Consider the following 26517-nt stretch of genomic DNA (forward strand, 5'->3'; position numbering starts at 1 on the left):
AAGCCACGTTTGGCTACAAGGATAAGTATATTACTTAGCACGGAGTAAAGATATGAAAAGTCGAAGACTCGAGAGTCGAGAGAGAGAGATAATATTCTAAAACGAGAAAATTAACTGGGGCCTAAATAAGATTTATAAAATATTGGGCTGTTCGACCCAAAACCGTGACACTCGAATTCTTCCTACAACATGAAGAAGCAAGCATTCGATGAGATGCAGAAGTTTCGGAGCTTGAAGATGATCTTCGATGATTTTAGAGTACAGAAACAGAATCTATAGTAGGTTACATACTTGAAGTAGGCCTTCATGAATGCTTCTGGAAATAAATTTTCTCAGGAATCTATAGGACGTGCGAGATGTGAGGAATTAGCAAAGTCGTCTTCGTTTTACCAGAAGGTTTACTCGGAGGTTAATAATCATCGGTCTTTTCTCTAATTTCCTTTCTAAGATCGAATTTCTCACATTAGACAATTTTTTGGTTGATGAACGATTATTATGTATCGGGTTTGTAGATAGAGGAAGTTGGATGGGAACCGCTAAGAAGATTAGGTGGAGATTTAACGTTTTTCAGCTTTCACATTTCGTAAGTTCCCCAGAAACTCTTTGGGCTTTTCTTCGAATTCTTCGGAGAATGTGATTACTCTTCTATCTGGCCATTGTTATATTTGTTTGTATGCTCAACATTTTATCATCATCATCATCATCATAAACAGAGATAAGAAGGGAAGAGCACACATGTTAGAGATTCAACTGAATAGAGACTATCCTAAAACCCCACCTTCTGTTTCCGCGGTTTGTAGTTAAATGCTTTCTCTTTCAACTTTTCCACTCTCCTCCTTGGCCTTTTTTCTTTGGGATTAACGTTTGCTTGACGCAGGATGTGCCGTACATGTTTACTCTAGAATGGTCAACAAGCTCAAGATTGAAGGATGTGATGCACCAATTCCAAAAGGTTTCAGCTTTATAAAGACTTAGCTACATTCTCTCTTAGTAATCATTAATCAGCAAACAAATAATGGATTTTCTTTTTTGTGTGTGTTAACAGCATCTGGACAATCTTCAGGAATTTTGGTCTGTCTTGGACGATATCGACAAATCTCTCTGTGTTGTTGATGCTAAGCAACCATCTCGTTCCTCTCCTGTCCGTCGAATTCATGCTGGTTTAACACCTTTATCTGTTTTCTCTATCTATCCTATTTAAATTATGTTTTCTAACAGTTATCTATCTACTTGGCTCACAGGAAACGATTGCATCCTCATCGTTCATATCAACTTCGACGACCCTAAATCCCTTCCAGAGTATGTTTCTAGTCAAATACACTCTCACGACTGTCTCGTCTTTTCGACATTATCCCACTAGTGAATTGCTTAGACAGGTGCCGGTTTATTGGTCCTGTGCCTTCAGCTATGCATATGAACAACTTACATATGTTATGGAGAAGAAATAGCAAAAAATGGTAAAATTTCTCTTTCGATAGCTTATAGCATGGAATCAGCAGAGAAGTGAGCTTTTTATGGATTGTTGAAAGCAAGAATCACGTTTAATTAATTATGATCACACAGGTCAAAGGAAAAATCATTTCCTGAGAACCTCGAATGTATTCTAGGTACGGAGCTTCCAAGACCTCAAGGTCTCCAAGATGAAGACGATCAACAGCAAGTTGATTGCGGAATTTGCTATGCTCAGTTTCTACCCACCGGTGATTTCTCAACCGCCAAAATATCAACTCTTCATAGTTCAGAGTAGTATAGTTCACTAACTTCTCGTTTACTTGAACAAAGATGTGGAGCTCGGAGCTAGAAGTGGGACACCAACAGACTACACATGCGAAAACACCAGTTGCAATAAGTCTTTCCATAGCCTTTGCCTCACAGACTGGTTAAGGTCTATCACAACAACAAGACAGTAAGTGGGAACCTTAATCTCTCTCTCTCTCTCACACACACACACATACGCACAAAAGTCTTATGCTCTAAGGCTCAAGTATGATTCAATTTCTTGCAGGTCATTTGATGTTCTGTTTGGGAACTGCCCTTACTGTTCAGACCCAGTCGCAGTCAAAATCAGTAACGTGAACAAAATAGATTAGACAAACCACTCTCTTAGTTAGGCTCAAACACTTGAAGCCATACTTCCTAATTAGCTTTATTCTGATGGTCTAATGAAACATGATTTAAAAGAGACTTAGTATTGTTGACTGATGAATAGTGAGGACTGAGGACAAAACTCCCTTTTTTCTACTATTTTTGTTATGTATTGTTTAAGATAGAACTCATGTAGCTTTCAAATGAGTAATGTGAATGTACCTTCTTCTTTTTCACTTGTGGCCACTCAATTCCAAAGCTGATGTATCAATCACCAGTTCACCATCAATGTGGAGTTTGACGCAATAACTCTTTAACTTAGTAACTAAATTAAAACCAATAAAAACAGTTTTTCTCCATGGCTACAAGCCTTCCTCTCCAGCTGTAGTAGTGTCGGTGGCTTAATCAATCTGTGTTTACGAAACTAATTTAAACAAAATAGCTTCTCGCCTTCTCCTTTTTCAAACCAACCAAATTCCATTAAAACAAAATAACATGTGGTTACTTGTAACAAGTAAGTTTATTTTGACCCCATACAAGTTACAAAATCTAATCTAGTATACTCGACTATGCACACCAAAAAAAAAACCAGATAAATATGGCCTGTGTATGAACGACGACTTCGTACACCATGTATTACTTGTAAGAAATATAAGTAAATGAGAACTAGTTCGATCCTAAAGTTGAAATTTTAGATACCATATCAACGCCCATTAATTTTTAAATGGTCTTCTTGGCATTTCTCGATGAGTTAAACATTATTTCAACAAGTTCTGAACTTGATTAGACATTTTCTTCTTACGGTTTAATGCAAAACTGACTCCTTTGTTGGAAATGGGACCATATGGCCAAATCAATAATATCTTCTTCGTGCAACCAATCCTTGTAACATAATTTTACGTTTTCTTCTTACAAAATCAGTTATACTTATATATAAAGAGTTTCAAATAACCACAGGTTAGCCATTACACACCACTTTACTTATGTATTATGCAGAATTGCATATAAGATAATACAGAATTCACATTTTACCACAATTTATATAGATAAAATCTCGTACAAGAAGAAACATGATCATTGTACGTACGTATGGACATGGTATTATTTTTCAAGCACGACACTCGAGTGGTGGGACCGGATACCTAGACCGGTCGGTACAATAATCATAGACCATATGATTTACTCTAACCCAACGGTAACGTCTAGCTTCGACGGCGTTAAGTGACTGATACGCGTAACCTTCCCACCAATTGTGAGGGTTCGATGGACAAAAGGTGGGTCCAGGAACAGGACAAGCTTCGATATCGAAATCTTTATAATAAGCAGAAAACGGAGCTTTGCTCCAATCAATTTTCTCTAATCCACCACGTGTCGCCCAATCATCAGCTTCCCATAATGTTGAGTAAACTCCCATAGGTTGTGAGGTTGGGTAGGCTATGTTCTTGGCCTCCTTGTTTTTGTATTCTCTTATTGGCACATCGTCTACGTAAAAACTGATTAAAACCAAATATCCCCACGTTAAATTAAGGGCTTTATTAGACAGTGGAAAAAAAGGACTTTTGGGGATGATTCGATTTAATTAACGAGGGATCTTTAATTTGTTTGTTGAAGCTTACACAATGTGTTTGTGTGTCCAAAGGATAGTGTAAGTGTGGAAATCCAAAGCCGGATCGAACCAAAGATTAACTCTTTGTTCTCTATCTCCTTTACCATGAGCATATATGTTTGTTTGCACCGAGTAAGGCTGGCCACTTCGGTTTCCCAAGAACTCGAAGTCGAGCTCGTCTCTCACGGTGTCCGTATCCGAGTTCATCTATATAGACAGACATGAATGATCCCCATATCGACCGTTAATGTTTCAAGAATCCGGTATGTTTGGTTGATGAATGTAAATGTTCAAAACTAGTGGCGTGGTATTATAATAAAAGACTTACGTAGAAGGCGGTGACGGTACCGGCAGAGTCGCCGGGAATGAGTTTGATCTTCATGCTCACTCTTCCGAATAGGTACTTTCTTTTTGAAGCAAATCCACATCCTTTGATTAAAAGAAGGAAACAAAATATGAACATGTGAGAGTGTCTTACATTAAGTTAAGCCTCTTAATTAATTCTAATAATGTTTTAGTTTCATTTATTTTTATATGGTTTTGGTTTACCTGTGCTCTGGTCGAGGACAAGTTGGATAGCTTTTCCGCCGTCGATTTGACGGATGTGAGATTCGGACCATGCGGCTTTGAAATCATCGGCAAATGTTGCTGGCCGGGCGGAAATCTGGATGAACATTAGCGTAAAGAGGGTGACAATGCAAAGAGAATGAGCTTCGGGAAAAGAAAGGAAACATTTCTTAGCCATGGTGGGATTTTGTATTAAAATAAAAAATGACAAAGAAAATATTTATTTGTGTTTTACTTGTTTGTTTTTGAGTTGATGAGAAGAGAATGATAAGTGTGCATGTATTTATATACACAAATCTTGTTGCCAAATGGAATTGAGTATTTAGGACGATGACGTGGACGGTAGCATTTTAACACAAGGAGACATAGTTTAGCTTTCCACACAGCTAATTGCGAGCCGTCTCTTGGCCTACTCATTTAATAAACTACTCCTAAATTTTTATTCAAAACACCTAAATTTTGAAGCCAATCAAATTATGTTATCATGTCATTTTTCGGCAAGTGCCTTTTTTGTCATCGGAAGTTTATAATAGATTATTCAGTAAAAAAAACTCAAATTACAAGCAGTACATAAGCTTAACGACTTAAAACTTGGGATATTTGGATAAAATTGAGGACGTTTTTACCAGTTGAACTAAAGCTAGTAGACTATATACACTATTGACACGCCTAAAAATAGAACCTAGTATATGTTATAAGATATTCTAATAAATTAACTAATCATGACCTTTTTCTAACAAATTAACTTAAAGTCTTCCTTAAACTCAATGCAAAAACGTGCAATTGCAAAACATTAAATATTTCAATTCCTTTTTTATATAAGAAACAATGCGAAGAAACGTTGGGGAAGAAAATGTATACGAACGTGTGGTTTACAAACTTGAAAGGGTGTGATGTCACAATCAAATGATGGTTGTGGTACGTAACATAATCTATGGTTCTTATTATTTTGACGTAGAGAATTTATAATATGGGATTTTGTATCAATTCATGTCTCCCATGGGCCTCCTGGAAGTTGTAACCTACTAAATTGTTTCTATCAAACTGCCTAAATAAATAAATAAAAAAATATTAAAGTTTATTACATATTTCGGATCATATTTGAGTTTGTAACAAAGGTCAGGTCGAGCGTAGATTTAAAAATACACTATCATACCAAATCACGTGGGATTTTGGTATACTTCGACTCAAAACATTAATAGTATATCGGCCCAAAGTAATCGTGATGTTTAGTTTAGACCATATAATCAATTTACATTTGATGTTTTGTTACTTCGAAGTCTTGGTGAGTCGCCCGACACCTAATAGGTGGAAAAAAAACCATAAACCAGGTTAAATAAACAGGTAAACATGGTGAAAATAGTCATAATACTCAATGTAATTTGGGTTAAAGAATTTTCGCAACTAGTATAACAAAATTAATTTATCCTCGGAAAACATCTAAACCATTTATGCTAAACAACTAAAACTGGATTAAAAACGGAATACAAATATATATATATGTATAATTGCTTTTTATTTTTTCATAAAAAAACAACAAAATTTGTAGTACCTTCTGGATAGTAGTAAGCTAATACCAAAAAGGCAGTAAAAACTAAAATAAAATAAAAATAGCTATTATTATTAAGGTTCATAACACCTAGAAATTAATCATCCAAACGATCACAATCCAACCCAAGTTTTGTTCCTGCTCTGTTTATTACAAAACCATACAAGAAACTCTCACTTGAAAACTATCTAGAAAAGCAAATATAGATAAATTACCAACAAGTTCATAGTAAGAACTCAGGATCAGATCATCGGGTCATACTCACATCTCAGCATGGCTCATACCCGGCCGTACACAGACCCGAGTTTCCCTCTTGTACCGCACGGTTTCAGTAGAACTGTTGAATCAGTGTTGAGACCATTGTATGTTCTTGATATCAATACCTTCTTTAACCATTTCATAAAGGGGACTCATTTCTCTCAACTTCTCAACTTGTTTGACCGTAAGCTCGATCGCTTTATCGATCTCTTCCTCCGTGGTAAACCTACCAATCCCAAATCTAATCGAAGTGTGAGCCATATCCTCATCCACACCTAAAGCTCTTAACACATAAGAAGGCTCCAAACTCGCACTTGTGCAAGCACTTCCACTAGACACTGCAACTTCCTTCAAACCCATCAAAAGACTCTCTCCTTCGACATAAGCAAACGACAGATTCAGATTCCCTACATAACGATTCTCCATTGAACCGTTCACCACTACCCCATCAAGCTTCTCTCTAACCCCATTGAGCAACCTCTCCTGCAACCTCTTAATCCACTGCTCATCATACTCCATCTCCTTCATCGCCAGTTCACAAGCAACCCCAAAGCCAACAACTTGTTGTGTAGACAACGTGCCACTACGAAGTCCCCTCTCTTGACCTCCACCATTCATCAGTGGCTCGAGACGGATTCTCGGCCTCCTTCTCACATACAGAGCACCAACTCCTTTTGGTCCATAGATCTTATGACCACTCATTGACATCAAACTAACATTCCACTTCTCAACATCAACAGGTATCTTTCCTATAGCTTGAGCAGCATCAGTATGGAACGGAATCTTATGCTCCTTGCAAATCCTACCTATCTCCTCCATAGGCTGGACCACACCAATCTCATTGTTCACAGCCATAACAGAAACTAGCCCTGTGTCCGGTCTAATAGCCTCTCTCAGCATCTCTACATCGACTAATCCATCAGTTTTCACAGGCAAGTAAGTTACCTCGAATCCTTCCTGCTCCAAATGCCTGCAAGAATCAAGGACACACTTGTGCTCCGTCTGTGTGGTTATGACGTGTTTCTTCTTCTCCTTGTAAAAGTGCATCACCCCTTTCACCGCGGTATTGTTCGCCTCCGTCGCGCCAGATAAGAATACGATCTCCTTCGGCGAAGCGCCGATCAATTTCGCGACCTGGTTTCGTGCGACCTCGACAGCGTTCTCAGCTTCCCAGCCGTAAAGATGCGTTCGCGAGTGAGGATTCCCATAGTCATAGATTGAAGACGCATTGATCGCGTCGAATACCCTAGGATCAAGCGGAGTCGTCGATTGCATATCCAAATAAAGAGGTCTACCTGAAATTCGAACTCCTTTCATCACGATCCCCGATTTATCGTTGTAATTATCCACCGCCGTCGCGGTAGTGGTAGCAGCGGCGGCGGTAGACAAGTGATGACGCCGGGAAACAGCGCCGTGTGGCTTCGTTAGGGTTCGGCGGATTGTGGAATAGATAACTTTAGACGCCATTGATTCTAGACCTCAAACTGAATTTTCCAATTTTATCCTAGTTGTTTGATTGGTTTCTCTTTCGATTGCTTTCGGTGTTGATGAAGAGGAAGAAGAAGCTGAGGTCAAGAGAAAATATGCGAAAGGTTCTATGCTTATCGGAGGTAAAACTGATAGCGTCACTGTCGGTTTCGTGACAAATGCGACGTGGTCGTCTCTGAAACCCTAAATTGAAGACGATATGAGAAAATTGGGCCTGTTAATATATGATGGGCCTCATATAAATGCCCAATACCATCCAATACTCTTTGGCGGAAGAGTTTTCTTTCCTTATAGTTTTGTTAGTTTTAAATATATCTTTCGTTGAATTTAGAAAAATGAAGATAAATTACTCTTATGTTGATAATGACATTCATATACACATAAACATCAGATTTTCCTCTAGATTTAATTTTGATACTTTCGGGAAAAAAACAACAAATGGCATAAAAATTTGCCTTCTCCATCTTAAAAAGTCTAAGTAAGAAATAAAAGAAATACTAGCTATTTAAGTTAGTCTTCTAAAAGCCCAAACTTTCAAGAAAAATTCAACCTATATAATAAAGTCACAATCCTATTCCTAGGATTTAAATAAGATGAAAGAAAACTATACCATATTATTCACTCAAGTGATTTCTTATCTTTGAGCAACTCTACTATTTTACTCAACAGTTTAAGTAATTTTGGTTTGGTTTGATTTTTAAGTTTATCAAACCTATAACTCATGAATTTTATGAGAAATGAAATAGTAGAAGAATTTTGAATTCTAACCTGGAGCAATGTAGCCGAAGGATCCAGCAACACACGACATCAAAGAAACATCGGAAACGCCATCATTGTCTTCTCTTTTCAACGGTTTAGCTAAACCAAAATCAGCAACACGTGGCTTCATCTCATGGTCCAGTAATATATTATTGCTTTTGACGTCACGATGGACGATTGCCGGAACTGAGTCATGATGTAGATAAGCAAGTCCTTGAGCTGCACCAACCGCGATCGAAAACCGTGTCGTCCAATCAAGTGAAACGGCACCATGTTCTTTCTTTGAATGCAAAACGTCACCCAAGCTTCCATTTTCCATGAACTCGCACAGAAGGAAACGAAACTCCTCGCCGTTGCAACACATGAGAAGCTTCACGATGTTTCCATGTCTGACCCGACCCAAAAATGACGTGCGAAGGTTTATAGGGACTTAGGACAAATTAAAAAAATAAGACCTTTTTCATTTAAAAAAAAAGTTTTCTAACAAAAAAATATAATATAATTTTAAAATCATATAAAATATTCAAAAGTAAAATTTTAATCTAAAAAATTAATTAAGACATAATCTTTCTTCCTTCTTTTTCAATAAACTTTTTCACCAAACTCTCATAATCGAGATTCTTAACTAGTTTTCTTTCTATAGATATGATAGATAGGCCATTCAATCTTTCTTGTGACATAGTTGATCGCAACTAAGATTTTATCAACTTCAACTTTAAAAAACTTCTTTCAGCCAAGGCAACTGAAACTGGAATCGTCAGCAATATCTGATAAGCAATCTATGAATTTTTTTTTCTCTTGGACTTTAGGGTTTTGGTCTTATTTTAAGATATTATAAAGCCGATAATCTAAACAAATCTTAATCAATTTCCTAAAACAATTGGGAGAATGTAATCTTAATCTATTTCCTATATCTATTCCTTTTTTTCTCTTTTATAAACAAAAATAAGAAAACATCTTATGTAAAAAAAGATTTCATGCCAACCATAAACCACTTAACCACCTCTTAAGAAAATGAGGGCTCTGAAATATTAATATATTTTGGGGGCTTGAAACAAAAGCCTTTTTCACTACATGGTAAGCACGGCTCTGGACCCAAAGTCTCTACTTCAGATTTGAAAACTGATTCAGATTCAGATTCAGGTTTTTGACCAAGACCTCCCCAGAGTTTCTTCACCGCGAGTGTTTGACCTGATTTGAGTTTTACTCTGTAAACCAGACCCGACCCGCCCGACCCGATTATGTTATCTTCTATTAATTGCGGGTATATGTCTACCTCGGTGAACCCGATCCGCTGGAAAATGGTTACTCTGTTGGTCTGGTTCGGTTTTCTCCAAAATAACGGTTTGGTTTTTGATAAACAGCCAAACTAAAGCTCCGGTGAGTGCAACTATGCCAATGACGGAGATAATAAATAATACCGAGTATTGGGTTTGGACCGGCAAGATCGAACCAGATCCCTAAACCTTAAACCTTAAACCTTAAACCCTAAACCCTAAACCTTAAACCAGATCCAAATTCGGGCCACAAAGATTTGGGTTACCCAAAAACTCGGTAGGAAAATATCTTGCTGAAATCCAGAAGGGATCTTGCCGTACAGTTTGTTATCGGAGACGTTGAATTGGTTTAGCTTCAACTTCAACAGCTCCGACGGAATCTCACCGGTGAGTTCGTTGTTGGAGAGATCTAGATAGTTTAAAACCGGTAAGTCACCGAGTTCTCGTGGTATACCGCCGCGGAAACGGTTACTCGAGAGATTCAACTCCGTTAACTCGACGCACAAACTCACTGAACTCGGAATCTCGCCGTCGAGCATGTTATCCTGCATCTCCACTCTTTCCAGGTTCTTCAATCGGTTAATGCAAGATGGAAGAGATCCTGAGAAACGGTTGCGGCTAAGAACAATTACCCTCAAGTCTCCGAGATCACAGATTTTGGCGAGAATCACACCGGAGAAGTTGTTACCGCAGATTTCGAGTTGAGATAGATGACGAGCATTGGATATCGATGGCAGAATCGAACCTTCTAGCTCATTATTAGGTAGCTCGAGACGAGTAAGAGGGAGTTCCCAAAACCCAGTTGGAACTTTGCCGGAGAGTTTGTTATCTGCCGTTCTGATGTAATTAAGCGTATGGCAATCACCGTAAGAATCTAGAATTTTGCCGCTCAATTGATTGCTGAAACTTATCATCCATTTAAGGTTTTTTCTGTGGCAGAGAGACGGTGGCAATTCACCGAAGAATTTGGTCATCGAGACGTCGAATTCAGAAACTCAGGAGAATTTTCCGAAGTTCCTAGATAACGTCCCCGTGAAGCTGTTGTTGAATATTTTGAATTCGACGAGATTAGGATTCAGAGCTACGATGTCTGGTATTTCTCCAGTGAAGAAATTGTCGTTGAGATTGAAAGAGACGAGTTGCAAAGCAGCGATTTTTTCTGGCAATTCACCGGTGAGATTGTTCTGCGAGACATCAAAATCTCTCATGTTGGTTAGATTTCCAATACTCTCCGGCAATTTCCCAGACAACTGATTATCGAAAAGCTCAATCTGATAAATCTATTTGAGTCTCCCGATAATATCAGGTATTTCTCCGGTGAGACCATTCATAGCTAAATCGAGGTTCCCTAGCGAAACCAGGTTCCCGATCGAATCTGGAATTTCACCGACGAGATTCGAGTGAGTTAGCCGAAGGTAAGTCAGCTTCGTCAAATTTCCAAATGTTGTCGGAATCTGACCAGGCTCGAATCCGATGTAAGCGAGTTCAAGACGAGTCAGCTCAGTCAGGTTACCCAAAAACGCCGGAACGGTTCCACTGAGCGGGTTGCCATTAAGGTTTAGAATTTGCAAAGCAGTGAATCTCCCGTATCTCTCAGGAATCTCGCCGGAAAACAGATCAGATTCCAATTCGAGGACGCGTAAATTACGAAACTCCGGCGAGAATTCCGGTAACTTCCCAGAGAAGTTGTTTACATTGAGGATCAAAACGTGGACTTGAGAACAGAGGGATAGAGATGCAGGATTGATCGTACCGTTGAGATTGTTTCGGGAAAGAGTGATATTGATGAGCGTACGGATACGACAGAAGCCGTAAGGAAATCCACCGGAGATTCCATCACCGGAGAGATCTATGGCAGTGACGGCGATGGAATTCCCGTTAGTGACGTCGCATGTGATTCCCGTCCAGTTACACGGACTCCGTTTATCTCCGGTTATGACCCAATCATTTAACTTGCCATCCGGGTCAGAAAGCCGGCTCCTTTTGACCCGACTCAATATCTCAGCGTCTCCATTGGAAGAAACTTGGAGAAAACAAGAAAGAACAAGTAAAGGAAGAAACAAGAAGAGAAGAGTAGTGATGGTGATCATCGTTTTGGGAAGTGAAAGAGAGAGAGATAGAAGAAACGCAATGGAATGTGAGAGAATCTGTTCATAAACTTTTCATGGGTTTTTGATGGGTTAGAAAGTTAAGTAACGATTAAAGATTTGAGATGGTTATTTAAAGATGAATGGATCTAAAGGTTTGCTAATGACTCTTCCTTCTTTTACTTTCTTTCTTTTTACTTGATTCACATGGGAAGTAGGTTCAGTCTAGTGACAGTTTTTTTTCCCCCTTTCAAGTGTCTGGATTCTAAAGATAAATTGAAAAGGAATCTTGAAAACTTTTTTTTTAGTGTTCACTCTTTCAAAACCCCAATGTAATCAAAAGATTTTTTTGGGTGTTAAGCAAAATTTGGTGGACCTAACAGGATTTATATAATCAGAGTTGGATTCTACTAGAAGTAGATATGTACATTTTAAAATAATTATATGTTTTACTTCGTATGAATTAAATCAGTAATCTAAAAACTGTTAGATGGCATATGCTTGATATAAAAAACGAATATAATTCTTGTCAAACATTAAAAATTGTATATTTCGATATTCAAGACTTGTTATGTTAAGCTTGGAATTATATTTGCAATGGTTTTGAAAAGAAAAGAAAAAACTTAAACTAAATAACAGTAGCATTGACTTGGAGGATGGTAAGTGTCCCTTAGATGGATGCATGGGTAACAGAGAATGTTAGGTTCTGTGTAGACTTTGATCAACTCTTCTTTGGTCTTCAGTTAGGCGCAGTTAATGTCTAATCCTAAGATTAATAATTTAACACTGTAACGAGACTTCTTTGCAATTTGCTCTTTCTATCTCTCTCAACCCCCAAGTTGTTTTTATTTAGTTTAATTTATATAAACATTAACGATCTTCTAAAAGAAAAAGTAATGAGGGTAAATGTTATAACTTGATGGGAAGTGTAAATAATTACGTAATTAACTGGAATGAACCCATTTGAGGAGACACTAGAACCACATTCACACACGGGCTCATCGGGATTTGAGGCTTCTACTTAATTACCATTCAACTACCAATTCCCGACTACCGGTTCATCTATTTATTTTTGCTTTGGAATATGCAATCGCCGTGAAGACTCTTCTGTCTGAATTTAGTGTACTTTAGTTAACATTTATCTTTCCCAAAAACCATTTTACGTATAAAAAAATACTTTAAATGAATGCGTTTTTGGTCATTTTAAGTAAGAAGTATATTATCCGCGAGGAAATATATATAGAAAATAATTAATTATAATAACCGGTGTGTCATTTAACAATAACAATTACAGTATTATAGAATCAATTTTGTTGAATAAAAAAAGTGCAAATTTGGCTGGAAAAAGAACTCGTGGTGTGGATTTTAAGAAAACTGGTGAGAGAATATAATAATGTATACTTTGTGGTTATCAATTAAGACCATAACTTTAGAAGGTTGTTGAACTGCCCCCTATCGTATCTTTTCAACACATAATTAAGACCACATTCCATTATTGTTGCATAAAAAAACTCAGTTATTTCCTCCAAAAGATCATTTGAATTTTTCCTTTTTATAAAGTAGCCACCTGAACCGTTTCAAAACAAAAAAAGTAGCCACCTGAATCTCTGGGTGTTCGAAACTGATACAAACGGAACGGAACCGAAAAAAAAAATGGAACGGAACGGAACCGCACAGAACAGAGCTTCCCCATTGTCGTGTGACTCATGATGGGACACTGACACTGACACTTTCTGAATCTATTGGGCTTTCTTCTTGAAAAGTATAGCCCATTAGTATACTAGTTATTGGGTTTTAGGGCCCGTCTGCGAAAACAAATTTCTTTGACAACCCGAACTGATTTTATACGAACGCTAAAATAACAAAAGAAAAAACGAAACACAAAAAGTGTTGTAAAAACAACAACAAGAGAATAATTTAAATATACAAATTACGGATATAGGATATGTTTTTAGATGAAAAACGACGAGGTAATAATTTAAATCTACAAAGTGTCGTATGTGTTAGGATCAAACATTGAAAGTTTCTTATCAGGATAACTCAAACTCAAGATTTAAAGTTTTGATATAGTTAAATAGGCACCATATGAAGAAACAATATTCCGTGTCGGTACATTATTCTCCTGTGATCATTCTTGAAATAGTAGCAAAAGGGAAGAACTACAAAAAAAAAAAAAAAGAAGAAGAGAAACCCAAATCTAATTATTAGTCTTGTGATGCTTAAAGATTTATCGTGCGGTGAAAAGAATGTTTTATGAAACACGTGTGGCCACATACGTTTAAGTTTTAAGTTGGTTGTCTTCCTTTTTTGGAGGATATTAAGTATTAACTGATGGAGTTTGGAATCAAAGACAAAGAAAGCTTAAGTTTTTTGATTCGCAATTATAATTCTGTTGTTAAAACTAACTGTTTTAGCTGATAAATTAATAGAAAATACTCTACAATTCTCTGGCAGAGTATCGAATATGTGATTATTACTGCTATGCAGCAAAAGATAAAATACTATACTGAGTATAAAAGACAATACGGAGTTTTAGTTTTTTTTTTTTTTTTTTGTCAATCGAATTTTAGTTTTTTTTGTTGTTTTAATATCTATTTTCTTAGCTGATATGTGAATTTCTCTTCATTGCTAGGGACCTAGGGTGTTATTGAGATAGAAAAACGAGCGTCTTTTTTTTCGATCTGCGAAAACGAACATTAACAACTGCGATTGATTTAAATTTATTTTGTATTATCTTAATTTACGATATGAGTTAAGACATGATATCAGTTTTAAAGAAAAAAGAAGAGGACCCCTAACCAATGTCTCTTCTTCTTTTTTGTCTTTTCTAACGTCACCTCACTATTTCAACTTTACTTACATCTAAGAGCATAAGAGCATGTACATCATAGGATGATAAGAATAGTTCATAGACAAAAAATTTTAATATTAAAGAAATATTTACGAGACGGTATCATCCCAAAATGAAACATTCTGATTGGTCAAAAATTATAATTTTCAAATTAAAAAAAAAATAAAACTAAAATCCAAAAAAAAAATTATTATATTCTGATGAACCTTTCTCTTAAGAGTTTACTGATGTACATGCTCTAACAATATATTTATTTTGGGAGAAAATAAATATATGGTTACAATCATCTCCAATACTATAATCATAATAGTATGACATAGATAAGTACATTATTACTCACTCATATGAAACTCTGAAGTACACAAAATGATTTTATTGAGGTTGATGTAGAAACGTAATCTTCTAAAATTAAATATATGAATATTGAATCAAAATGAAATAATTTAATTTAGCTTCCTTACTAGTGATGGAAGAATGAATTGTTCCGTCTCATTTGCGAGCATTGATTAATTATAATGGTCTAACTTCTTATTCAAATTTTTTTTATTGGATATTCTGTCGATTAAACGAAATGAATGTGTTATATTGCAAATATAAGGACGAATCTCTACCTAACATTATGTGCTGCGATATGAAATATTTTTTGATTTTGTTTTTGACCTACGTACCATGAATCACTTCATCTACTAGCTGTTCACGTCATTTCTTTTACTTCGTTCAGTCACAATTCACGGAAAAACAATGTCATTATATATATGGACGTAAGATTAAGAACTTAATTGCATTTGGACTCAACTAATTGTAATTTGAGGAAATGTAAAGAGTATCTCGACCCCCATAAAAAGAAGAAATATAAAGAGTACTAATTGGTAGATTTGGGGCAACACAACATCCATTAGGACTAGCTGTAGTACATGAATCATATAAGTAAGACCATTATTATGACTTTATCTAGTTAATTAGACTTTTTCGCATATTATATATATATGTAGGCTTAGTGGTAGCATGTAAGATTAAGATAAGTTTTTTTTGGTGGATGGTAACCAACAATTTTTGCCAAAAGAAAAGAAGGTAACCAACAATTAATGATACATACACTCTAATTTGATTCAGAAAATTACAGGCTAATACCAAAACTTTACTTGTTTCTATAGACGGTATTTCACAGATCAAATCAACGGATAAATTTAGTTTATTATATACTTTTTTTTGTTATTGTAATTTTCCTTTGTGTAAGGATTCTCTTAGCAACTACGAGGGATGGGACATAACTGTGTCGGGGAAAACAATGAAACCAAGAAAATGACAAAACGGACCCATTCAAACACAGTGCACTCCTTTCTTTCTTTTCTACGTGTCTCTGTCTTTTCATAATCATATATTCACGTGGCATTTTCGTCCCTAAAACTAGAAAGCTAAAACATAAGAATCAAAATGTTGGATTGTTTATATGCGCCTAAATAACAGATAGGCCTGTAGTAGTAGATACAGGGTAAATGAAAGAGTCTTATTTTCAGTGCTTATGAGTTGTCACAGACGAAAATTCTTTGAGAGAAGAAAGCTTGCAATGTTGTTTAAAATAGTTTATTTCATTGTCCGGAAATTACGCATAACGTGAGATATAAAGCTGAGATGGAAAGACATTAACTATTCCTTTTCTTTTTCACCTTTGTGATCCATCGAACATGAATTTTCAATGGATGCATAGTATAAAGGGAATAGTGGTTATGTGATGCAATCGTTATCACACACGCAAGGGATGTGTGTTGTAGGAAGTAAATTTAAAGGAGACAAATATTACAATATAAGAAAATGATTTGAGACACAGAAAAACGTTTTATAAAAGCGGATTAAGGAAAATGAAAAGTGGAGACGAGATGATCTCTTTTCTTAATTTAAAATATCTCCCGCAGTGTGGCAGTTGGATGAGATAATGAATCTCAGGATACAACCACTAGTATTCGTATAGTCGCAGCACCCGATTATAGAATGTGACGAACTACGATATACTCTTGGACACTTACTCTTGAAAGAAGAAAAGAGATGCGAGAGATTAAGGAAAGTGTGAACGACTTTTTGTCTGTAAAATTTTTGAGACCAATGAGTGAAAAATGGAAGAGGAGAAGTCATATCTATAGCGAAGGAGAGAGGAACGTCGCACGTAATCAGCGTGTTAATGACGTGATTAATTGTGCGCTAATAACATGATTTGGGCGTTAATCTTGATGTGATTTTCGGGATAGACATTTGACTGCAGTTTAATGTCGTGATTCTGTTAAGAATTTGAATCGAAAACTTTAGCAATTTGGACCAGAAATGTTGACCAAAATTTGGCTTAAAGAGAACATCTTTTGTGGGCCCACAAGACCCAAGCCCGGCTCGGCGGCAGCGGCGGCGCGCGAGGGGTCTTTGGTTCTCTTCACACACTTTAAACTATGTTATGTGTGTGTCTATATTTATATGACTCTAAATTTTTTCAATCCTTGAATGTGGGATAAAATGAAGTTCCTCACATTTTAAATTACCTTAAAAAATTTTATTTTTGAGCTTTGTAATAATTTAGGTCCAACATGTATATCAAGGAAAAAAAATACATTTTGTGATATATATTTTTTTGTGTGCAAATAATACTTTTTGTGAGCTCAACTTTATAGTTTCCATATAACAATTTTGCAGTGTATTACTAGTCAGATACGTGCTTGAGGAATGTAGAGAAGAATAATAACTTGCATGTAGATAAATCATCACGTTTTAGTATGATTTCGACCAACAAAACCATTTGGTTTATTTACTTAGCAGTATACGGAACACTACAAGAAAACACATCATTTACAACGACCATATTCGTTGTAAATTCGTTGTAATTGAGTGTTTGCATCGATTTTACGACGAAAATCAAATCGTCGTGAATCGATCGTCGTAAATCAAATTTCGTCGGAAATTCGTTGTAATTAGCGACGATTTATATTCGTCGCTAATTTATGACGATTTTACAACGATATTTAATATTTTTTTAATTTTAATTTTTAATTTTTTACAACGATTTTACAATGATTTTTATTATTTTTTTTTTATTTTTACAACAATTTTACAACGATTTTTATTATTTTATTATTTTTATTTATTTATTTTACGACAATTTTACAACGATTATTTTTTTTTTTTTAAATTTTTCTGGCAATGGTGGCTCCGGTGGTGATAGCTCCTCCGACGGTGGTGGCTCCTCCGGCGGTGGTGGCTCTTTCTGCGCCAGTGGTCGCCGGTGGTCGCTGGTGGTCGCCGGTGGTCGCTCACCGGTGGTCGCTAGTGGTCGCCGGTGGTGGTCACCGGTGGTCGCTGGTGGTGGTCGCCGTGGTGGTCGCCGGTGGTCGCCGTTGGTGATCCGTGGTGGCCGGTGGTTACTCTGATGATAGTGATACACTGATTGTTTAATAGTTATGAGTAGGTATATATATACTAGAACAAATTTTCCAAAACTATCGATGTGGGACTTTGTATATTTTATGAAATCGTTGTAAAATCGTTGTAATTTATGACGATTTTACGACGATTTGATTTTTTTTTTAATAAAAAAAATTTAAAACAAAATTTTTAAAAAAAAAATTAAAATAAAAAAATCGTCGTAAAATCATTGTAATTTACGACGATTTTACGACGATTTGATGTTTTTTTCAATAAAAAACAAATTTTTTAAAAAATTAAAAAAAAACAATTTAAAATTTTTTTTAAAAAAAGTAAATCATCGTAAAATCGTCGTAAAACGATTTTACGACGATTTATTTTTTAAAATTATTAATTTCTAAAAACAAAATATCGTCGTTAAGAGGTAACCCAACAATTAGGGCATTACCTCAGTAAGATGTGAGCAAACATTATGATAGCTGCAATTTCGTATGTCTGACCCAAATTTTCTGATTAAAATAACCTAGACGAACTATAAGATCTACAATCATCATTGGAAATTTGGAGTGATGGAGTCTATACGTACACCCAAATGAAGACCAAATAAATGTAAGTTAGGTGTGGCTAACATATATATTGATGATAGAGAAACCATAAATGCTTCACATAGACTAGAAATTGCTTCATGAGAAGGGAAAATAGTTAGACTAGGAGATCTCATCAACAACATTTAAGACTTTAGATTTTTATAGTATATATATTTTTCATGTGGGAGAAAAATTTGGTGAGTGAGATAGGTTTCACTTTCTTACCTTTAACTCATTACCAATCATTATTCACCCTCTACATTTATACCTTTGATCTCTCTGACTGACTTTTTTCACATGCATTGTTCTCTTTAATTATTCTTCTCAGTTCAAACTTCATGGAAACCGCTAACGCAACCGCAATCATATTCGCTCTCAAACATATATACGTCAATTCGTGCATGTATATATTCATCATCAAACCTCTATATATTAGAAGAGTACATTTGCAAATAAAAGATAATACATAAATTCTTACTTAAAATGATGGTAAATTAGTACCATCTCGTTGATCAAGGTTTGTTAGATCCCTTTTTTCTTAATAATACCAGACTTTTTGTATAGTAGCTATACGCAACGGAGTTCGAAGTATTTACGATGGTTTTTTTTTGGTCGAAGTATTTACGATGGTTCTTAACTAAGTTAATAAAATACCCGAAAACAATAAATAAGACAAAATTACAGATAAGCTGCAGATGCGTGGCGGTACAGCAAGACATGCAAAGAGTAACCACATTACACATTGAGATTCACTGTTTTCAAGACAAAATTTTAAACTCCGAAAATTAGCATTTCCCCCCTTAAAATAAACCAACCAACTGTACATCTTCATTCATACAGATTACAAAACTAAATAGAGCCGAATTTAAAAAAAAAAAAAAAAAGAGGTAAAACCCGAGAAAATTGAAACACACTAGCTATCCGGAACGAAGCACAAACCAAACTAAACCGGTAAATAAGTAAATTAACAACCAAACCTCAACGCTAAAAACATTTAAGTAAAGGACAAATTTGCTCTCCTACCGGAACCCTAATTTTCTACCTCGGAATAACTCTCAGAGATTGAGGAGATCTGGTGGACCACCGGACTTCGGGGAGAGCTCATTCTCCGCCGTTGACTTCTCGACTCCGGTTAATTCCGTCGCCGGCTGATCTTTCAACGGTGGCATCTTAGGGATCTCGGTGAGGATCTGAACAACTTCTCTCATCGTCGGTCTCTCAACGGCTTGTTCTTCGACACAGAGCATAGCAACGTAGAAAACGTGCGTCACTTCGTGTATCGGAATCGAAGAAAGTCTCGGATCTAACACTTTAAGAACCGATTCCTTATTCGAATCAGTCATTTTACGAACCCATTGCACGATATCGACACCATCACCAAATTCACCGACTGGTTTTCTTCCCGTGACGAGTTCTAAGAGAACCACACCGAAACTGTACACATCGCTCTTCTCATCAACCTTCAATGTATACGCATATTCTACACAAGAACAAAACAACGAAACAACTTACGAAACAGAACATATACAGAGCAAAGTTAGAAACTTTTTTTTCTTTGTTTAGAGTATTTGATCGTTACCTGGAGCAATGTAGCCGTAAGATCCAGCAATTGCAGACATGCATTCAGATGTACCGGAATCTTGAAGGAATTTGGCGAGACCAAAGTCAGCAACATGAGCTTCAAAGTTTGAATCGAGGAGGATGTTGTTTGATTTGACATCTCTGTGAACAATCAATGGAGAACAGTCGTGATGGAGATAACAAAGTCCTTTTGCAGCTTCAAGAGCAATCTTGTAACGTGTATCCCAAAGCAAGTGTCCTCCTTTCTTTCCGTGAAGCACCTCACCGAGACTACCATTAGGCATGTACTCATAGACGAGTAGATTCGTCTCATGGTTAGAGCAAAAACCGAGTAGCCTCACGATGTGTCTGTGTCTTATCCTTCCTAAGGTTTGAATCTCGGCGTTGAATCCGTGATCGTGGGAAGAACCACGAGACATTGCAGCGAGTCTTTTGACCGCGACTAGATCACCGTTAGGCATCACGCCTTTGTAGACAATTCCAGCTCCTCCTTTGCCTATAATGTTATCTTCTTTGAGAGAATCCAAGACATCGTCACAAGTGAAGTCTAGTCTTTGGAAAGCTGTTAATCTCCAAGCCCGTGACTCGCTCGCCTTTTTCAAGGATCTAGCTTTGATAATGGCTGCAACGGCGAATGCGATCGAACAAACAAGTAGTCCAAGAACGAGCAATAGCTTCATGGAAGCAGATAAAGGTCCTTTACCATGACTCTGGTGATTTCCTTTAGCAACACCGTCTTTGCAAGGACCAAGATAAGGACCACAGAGATCAGGATTGCCCAAGAACGATGTGTAGTTGAAATAGCTGAACTGTCCTGTTCCAGGAACTAAACCGGAGAGGTTGTTGTAAGAGAAATCCAGTGATGTCAAGCTCTGCATTGACGAGATCGAACCAGGGATTGTTCCGACGAGATGGTTCCTAGACAGATTCAAGTAATTTAATATCCTCATACCAGTGATCTCGTTTGGGATATCACCGGACAGCTCATTTCGGCTCAGATCAACGAACGTCAAGAGCTTGCAATGGCTGATCTCCGGCGCGATTCTACCGGAGAACAAGTTGTGGCTGAAATCAATCTTTGATAGTTGCTGGAGCTTCCCTACTTCTGAAGGAATAGGACCTTCGAACTTGTTTCCGTCGAGGAGAAGTTTTTGAACGCCGGTGAAGTTTCCGATCGCCGGAGGTAATGGACCTGAGAGCTGGTTGTTTGACAGACTGATCTGACCTAGATTGACTGAGACACCTCCGGCCACCGGTAGTTGGCCGGTGAGGTAATTATCTTGGAGCTCTACTTGAGTTAGTTTTGGTAATCCAAATAGCCCTTTAGGGATTGACCCGTTTAAGAAATTCTGGCCCATTCGGATCCGGCTCAGAGACTCGCATTTGCCCAGAGAATCAGGGATTGAACCAAAGAGGAAGTTTCCTAAAGTGATTAGGGTTTCTAAATTGTTACCGGAGCACATGTTCGGCGGTAAAGCTCCGGTGAGTTTGTTGGAGGAGAGATCGACGAGGTTGAGTTTCCCGTTTTCCCCAAGTTTCTGCGGGATGCTTCCGGTGAAATTGTTTTCCCAAAGCTGCAACACTTCCAGCTCCGGTAATTCTCCGATGAACTCCGGTATCTCGCCGTGGAGTTTGTTTCTGAAGAGATTCAAGAGCGTGAGGTTTTTCAGCTCAGCGAAACTCGCTGGAATCTCACCGGTGAACATGTTGTTAGACAAATCCATTGATTTCAAGCTCGAAAGCGTTCCCAGCTCCCAAGTTAACGGCCCTGAGAACACATTTACTTGCAGGAAAAGCGTATCGAGTTTCTGAAGCTTCCCGATCTCCGGTGGAATTTCTCCGGTCAATCCGCAATTAGCGGCGTCGAATCGGACGAGCTCCGATAGATTTCCGATCTCCGGAGGAAGACCGTCCTCGAAAGCGTTGTAGTAGCCTATATAGAGTTCACGGAGAGTCGTTAAGTTCCCGATCTCTGGAGGGATTTTGCCTACGAGCTCGTTGCCGGAAACCGCCAGATACTCGATAACCGGCCAGCTTCCGTAAGACGATGGGATCTGACCGGCGAAGTAGTTCCCGCCGAGGTGGAGATGACGGAGCTGAGTCAGATTTGTGACGGAAAGCGGCAAATCTCCGGTCAAATTGTTGTTGTAGACATCGAGAACGCGGAGATTCACTAGTCCAGATGAAATCTCATCGGGGAACGAACCGTTGAAGACATTGTTTGAGAGATTCAAGTGACGAAGCCCGTAGAGATTCGAGATCTCCGGCGGGATTGGACCGGAGATCTGATTATCAGCTACCGACAGATTCTGGAGCAGAGGTAAACGAGATACGTCTGGAGAGAGAGTACCGGAAAGGTTGAGGCCGGAGAGGTCAAGAGAGGTCACGTGCCGGCGAGAGATGTCGCACGTGACACCAGTCCATGTACAGAAGCTGGTTGAGGATTTCCAGGAGGCGAGAGGCGAGTTTGGGTCTTCTCCGGCGCCGGTGAGAGAGGATTTAAGTGAGATTAGAGCATGAAGCTCGGAGATTGGTCGGCCGGCGGTGAAAGAATGAGAAATGTGAAGGAGAAAAAGAAGAAGAAGAAGAAGCTTCATTGTTTCTCTCTCTCTCTCTCTCTCTCTTCTCTGTGAGAGATTATAGTTATGAACTTAGATTGGTGTGAGTGTGGTGAGAGTAAGTGAAGAAGAAGATGAGGAGGGAGTGATTTTATTTTATAATTGTAAATTACTTTACTTTATGTTTTGAAAATTTTTATTGTATTTTTCTGCGATCGAAGGTGAATAGTATAAAAGGAGATAATAGGAGCCACGTCAGATTTTCCATATTAATAAATGACTCTTAACTTTAATAAACTGTGTTCATAGTTATTGGACGTAGATTAACACAAAGTCTTCTGGATGATTTTTTTTTTTTCGAATAGTAGTCCTGATTAATTAACAGTGAATGATATTAAAGCGATATCACTTCTTTAATCTACTAGATTAATAACAGAGTTATAAGAAAAACTGGCTTTATGTTTATTTCGTTTAGTGGTTACATCATTTAAAAACAGAAAAAAGGTTTTTGTCATCCAGTGTAATAATCAAACTGGGTAAAATTTGCAAATATTTCAGATTCGAACCATTATGTTTTGACTAAAGAATAGAATTTATAAATTTGTACGATGGAGAATATATTATTATGCAGGAAGGTTCATTTATTTGATTTTGGAACTATGTTGTTCTTGAAACATTTGAGAGGTGATGTCTTCCAAGTCATGCCAAATTCTATCAATTCCCATTTCATACGAATACATACTTTTGTAGATTCTAATAACGATGTGTCCATGTGTTTTTTTCTCTCAGTTAATTTCTGCACATGATAAATCCTAAGTATCTGGTAAAGCAAATAAACAGAGTAATTGTAGGGCAAATTAAAATCACTCGGAAAAACGAAAAAGGACAGGTAAATATTCTTTTTTTTTTTTTGGTCAAATAACAGGTAAATATTCTTAAACCTATGGTTTTTTTAGGAAAACGACAATAGCTAAAAAGATCGTTATTGGTAATCTAATCCCATACGGAAGTTAATGATGCTTTAAAACTTTAAAGCGATAAACCAATAATTAAAATAGATTTAACGGTGCAGATGCTATCCTTCTAAGGGGATCCAATGGTCAGTCAAAAAGTTTACTAGGACCCACTTTGTAAAGAGAGGTTTACAGTAATTGGGCCGTAAACTTTGGGCCCGTGTGTCTGAAAATCAGATAGGGAATTATTATGTTTTTTTTTAATTGTGCCTTTTCACGTTACAATGCCATCTCTTCTCATTATTAAAGAAATTCAGATATGTAGAAAAAAGAAGGTTAAAAGTAAAAAGCTACATGAAAAAAAAAGATACAGCATATGATTGATAATTTAAAAAGCTAATGATATTTGGTTGTATAAAATAACCAAAAAAAAAAACATTTGGTCAAATTACTTGGTTTTGACTGGTAAAAGGAGTAAAATTACATTCGAGACCTTGAACTCTAATGGAGTCATGGAGTGGTCGTCCACTGCGAGGAATGACCAAATCAGCCTTCGTCTTCGTCGATTTTGGGGATAATACGAAATGACGAACATACCCTCTAATTCGTTCGCAGCCATCAATGGAGCCGTCTGAAAGAGACGAGCCAAGGGTATGATAGTAAATTTCAAGTGTGAAAGGAGGGAGTAGTAAGTAGTCCAGCTAACGAGGTTTCTTCGCCAGTTGCTACAGTCCACTGTCACTGATCTATCTATAATGATTTCTGCATTCTCGTTTCACAGTCGATATATTTATATATGTACATACATTTTTACTAAATACTCCTTGCAATGTCAATTTTATAGTACATTTCATGTGAATAGAATGGCTAAATATATATATAGATTCCGACATTATACAGTTGATTTTGTAATCTTCTTCTTAGATTTGGACATTTTCTTTGCAATATCATAATAAACTGTCAGTCGATTAATAAAACAAATTCGGAACTGAGCCAAAATTATCTATAATCTGATTTGCTAAGCACGTGTGAATGAAACTTTATGTAAGAAAAACTTAGTGGGTTTGATGACGACCTGAAAGTTGTGGGAAGTAGGTGCTTAAGGAGATTCGTTTCTTGATTTTATATCTCTTCCCTGTTTCCAACATTTTAAAATCTGAATTGCCTTGAAAATTGAAATTTAAGTGAACATAAAAATATACGTATATGAGATGAAGCATAAAGAGAAAAAACATTGGGTTAAGAGTAAATAAGAGAAGTATCCAAAGCCAAAAGATAAGTTAATCCAACCATGGAAGCACGTTGTGTCCATTACCAAGCTTTTGTTTATTTTTGTTGCTTATTCTCTAATCGCATCGTCTCGTGTACTGTTCCTTTTTGTCTCCTTAAACGCGCATCTCTATAAGGATTTTTTTTTTTTTTTACGACCTCTATAAGGATTCTTATCACTGGTTACTACTACCAAATAATCTTGATGCAAATATTTGATCACCAAAAAGGTGATTCTGATTAGTTGTAATATATAGGTGAATAGTTCGTAGCTTTTTGTTAATCATGTAATTACGTAAAGTTTATTTAAATTGTAAAAAAACAATATTCGGGTTAAACGGAACCAAGATTAAACGGAAGAATAAAGCTCAAGAACCATAGTTGAAAAAAGAGTGTTAAAAAGCTCAAAAACCATAGTTGAATTGATAAAGTTAGGAATTTGAAAATGTGTATTGTTCTGGTCCATAATTGAGATTTAGGAAGGGTTATGTTTTGCTTCTTTTGAAACCACGTAATAATAGAGACAACATGTTGTGAAAGCGACGCATGACGAAGAAAATAAAACGCACTAGAAAGTCTAAACAAAGTCATCTTTTTCTTTTGGTTTGAAAATTGTCATTAGAACCAAAGGCTTTTTTGTTTTTTTTTTTCCTTCCAATTGTTTGCAGTGGTCCATTTGAAAGGTGAAAGAGTACCCAATAAAAGGTGAAAATGGGACCGTAAACTTGTCATCTTCACATCACCACTCTGTTTCTGAGCCCGACCATCACGGACTTAAACATGGTCCAATGACTCAATCCCCATAACTTATCTCTGCGAGCTACTCACAATAGTATGAAGCCTTTTTAAACACATAAATACTTAGAAGAATGTAATTTTGTATTGTGGAAGAAGAGAGGAGACATGTCCTTAAGATTTTCTGTATTACCTCTCTCTCTCTCTCTCTCTGTGAAGTCATTTTCCATTTGCAGGACTCAGTTAGTTAGACATAATGGTCTCAGATTGAGCTTGTGTCTCTTTTAAAACTGTGTCGTACATGTACATCATAATCAGACAATCAAAACAGAAATACAAAGATTTCTTGGGTCTATTGATGGATTTTAAAAGAAAGTGATTTTGTTCAGTCTTTCTTCAGAGTAAATTCATAGTACAAAAATACAATACTTTTTGTTTTGATTCGATTCAACTACGTAAGAATTCGACAGCAGTAAGCAATCAGAGACGATCATGTTGGACTGAGGATTGAAGTTAACACATAAGCACCCTCCTTTAACTTCATCTTCCATGAGTATTAGAGAAAAATTGTGGACTTTCTTGTTTTGGGAAGGGTTGTGGACTTTCTTTCTGGCAAAGTAATGTGTAATCTGGCCACACAATACAAAAATTAAGGGATGAGTTTCGAATTTCCATTTTATTAGAGTTCCATCAAAAAGATTTAAAACAGTGAGATGTAGTCCATTTTAAATTACGGGGTGATTTTTTGAAAATAACAATAATATCGGGGTAAGTACCGAGTTTTCCATATATTTGAAGCGTCATTATTTTGACCATGGGGTTAAATTTGAAAGTAATGATAGTTCAGCGGTGAATGTTGAAGATACCAATAATACTGGTTTTTCTATTTTGTCGTTCCCGGCAAA

At 36.8% G+C, this 26517-nt stretch overlaps 5 protein-coding genes across 6 annotated transcripts; 1 reads left to right on the forward strand and 4 right to left on the reverse strand.

Annotated features, from left to right (window-relative positions):
• Positions 1 to 75: 75 nt before the first annotated feature.
• Positions 76 to 2313, forward strand: LOC18012871 (E3 ubiquitin-protein ligase FANCL). 2 transcript variants are annotated; one of them, XM_006393929.2, is made up of 11 exons: positions 76 to 258; positions 337 to 408; positions 513 to 583; positions 714 to 792; positions 878 to 952; positions 1046 to 1160; positions 1242 to 1299; positions 1377 to 1457; positions 1564 to 1700; positions 1783 to 1906; positions 2006 to 2313. In XM_006393929.2, exons 1-11 carry the CDS (start codon positions 190 to 192, stop codon positions 2088 to 2090), a joined length of 966 nt encoding a protein of 321 aa, XP_006393991.1. In that variant the 5' UTR covers positions 76 to 189; the 3' UTR covers positions 2091 to 2313. The 2 variants fall into 2 exon arrangements, with proteins under 2 accessions (XP_006393991.1, XP_024007475.1); XM_024151707.1 differs by having other exon boundaries at positions 239 to 258; positions 347 to 408.
• A 720-nt stretch (positions 2314 to 3033) lies between these two features.
• Positions 3034 to 4515, reverse strand: LOC18013377 (probable xyloglucan endotransglucosylase/hydrolase protein 6). The gene is made up of 4 exons (XM_006393930.2): positions 4241 to 4515; positions 4020 to 4120; positions 3702 to 3898; positions 3034 to 3578 (listed from the first exon to the last, which is right to left on the reverse strand). Exons 1-4 carry the CDS (start codon positions 4434 to 4436, stop codon positions 3194 to 3196), a joined length of 879 nt encoding a protein of 292 aa, XP_006393992.1. The 5' UTR covers positions 4437 to 4515; the 3' UTR covers positions 3034 to 3193.
• A 1338-nt stretch (positions 4516 to 5853) lies between these two features.
• LOC18013437 (cysteine desulfurase, mitochondrial) lies at positions 5854 to 7713 on the reverse strand. The gene has a single exon (XM_006393931.2). It carries the CDS (start codon positions 7530 to 7532, stop codon positions 6153 to 6155), a length of 1380 nt encoding a protein of 459 aa, XP_006393993.1. The 5' UTR covers positions 7533 to 7713; the 3' UTR covers positions 5854 to 6152.
• A 1531-nt stretch (positions 7714 to 9244) lies between these two features.
• LOC18013438 (LRR receptor-like serine/threonine-protein kinase HSL2) lies at positions 9245 to 11809 on the reverse strand. The gene is given in 2 exon segments (XM_024151563.1): positions 9245 to 9864; positions 9867 to 11809. Coding segments are annotated over 2 exon segments (1863 nt in total). The 5' UTR covers positions 11680 to 11809; the 3' UTR covers positions 9245 to 9814.
• A 7492-nt stretch (positions 11810 to 19301) lies between these two features.
• Positions 19302 to 22779, reverse strand: LOC18013350 (leucine-rich repeat receptor-like serine/threonine-protein kinase BAM1). Its single transcript, XM_024151147.1, has 2 exons — positions 20096 to 22779; positions 19302 to 19996 (listed from the first exon to the last, which is right to left on the reverse strand). Exons 1-2 carry the CDS (start codon positions 22692 to 22694, stop codon positions 19572 to 19574), a joined length of 3024 nt encoding a protein of 1007 aa, XP_024006915.1. The 5' UTR covers positions 22695 to 22779; the 3' UTR covers positions 19302 to 19571.
• Positions 22780 to 26517: the final 3738 nt, after the last annotated feature.

This window comes from Eutrema salsugineum, unplaced genomic scaffold, assembly GCF_000478725.1.
Source record: "Eutrema salsugineum unplaced genomic scaffold, Eutsalg1_0 scaffold_6, whole genome shotgun sequence".
Taxonomy (NCBI): domain Eukaryota; kingdom Viridiplantae; phylum Streptophyta; class Magnoliopsida; order Brassicales; family Brassicaceae; genus Eutrema; species Eutrema salsugineum.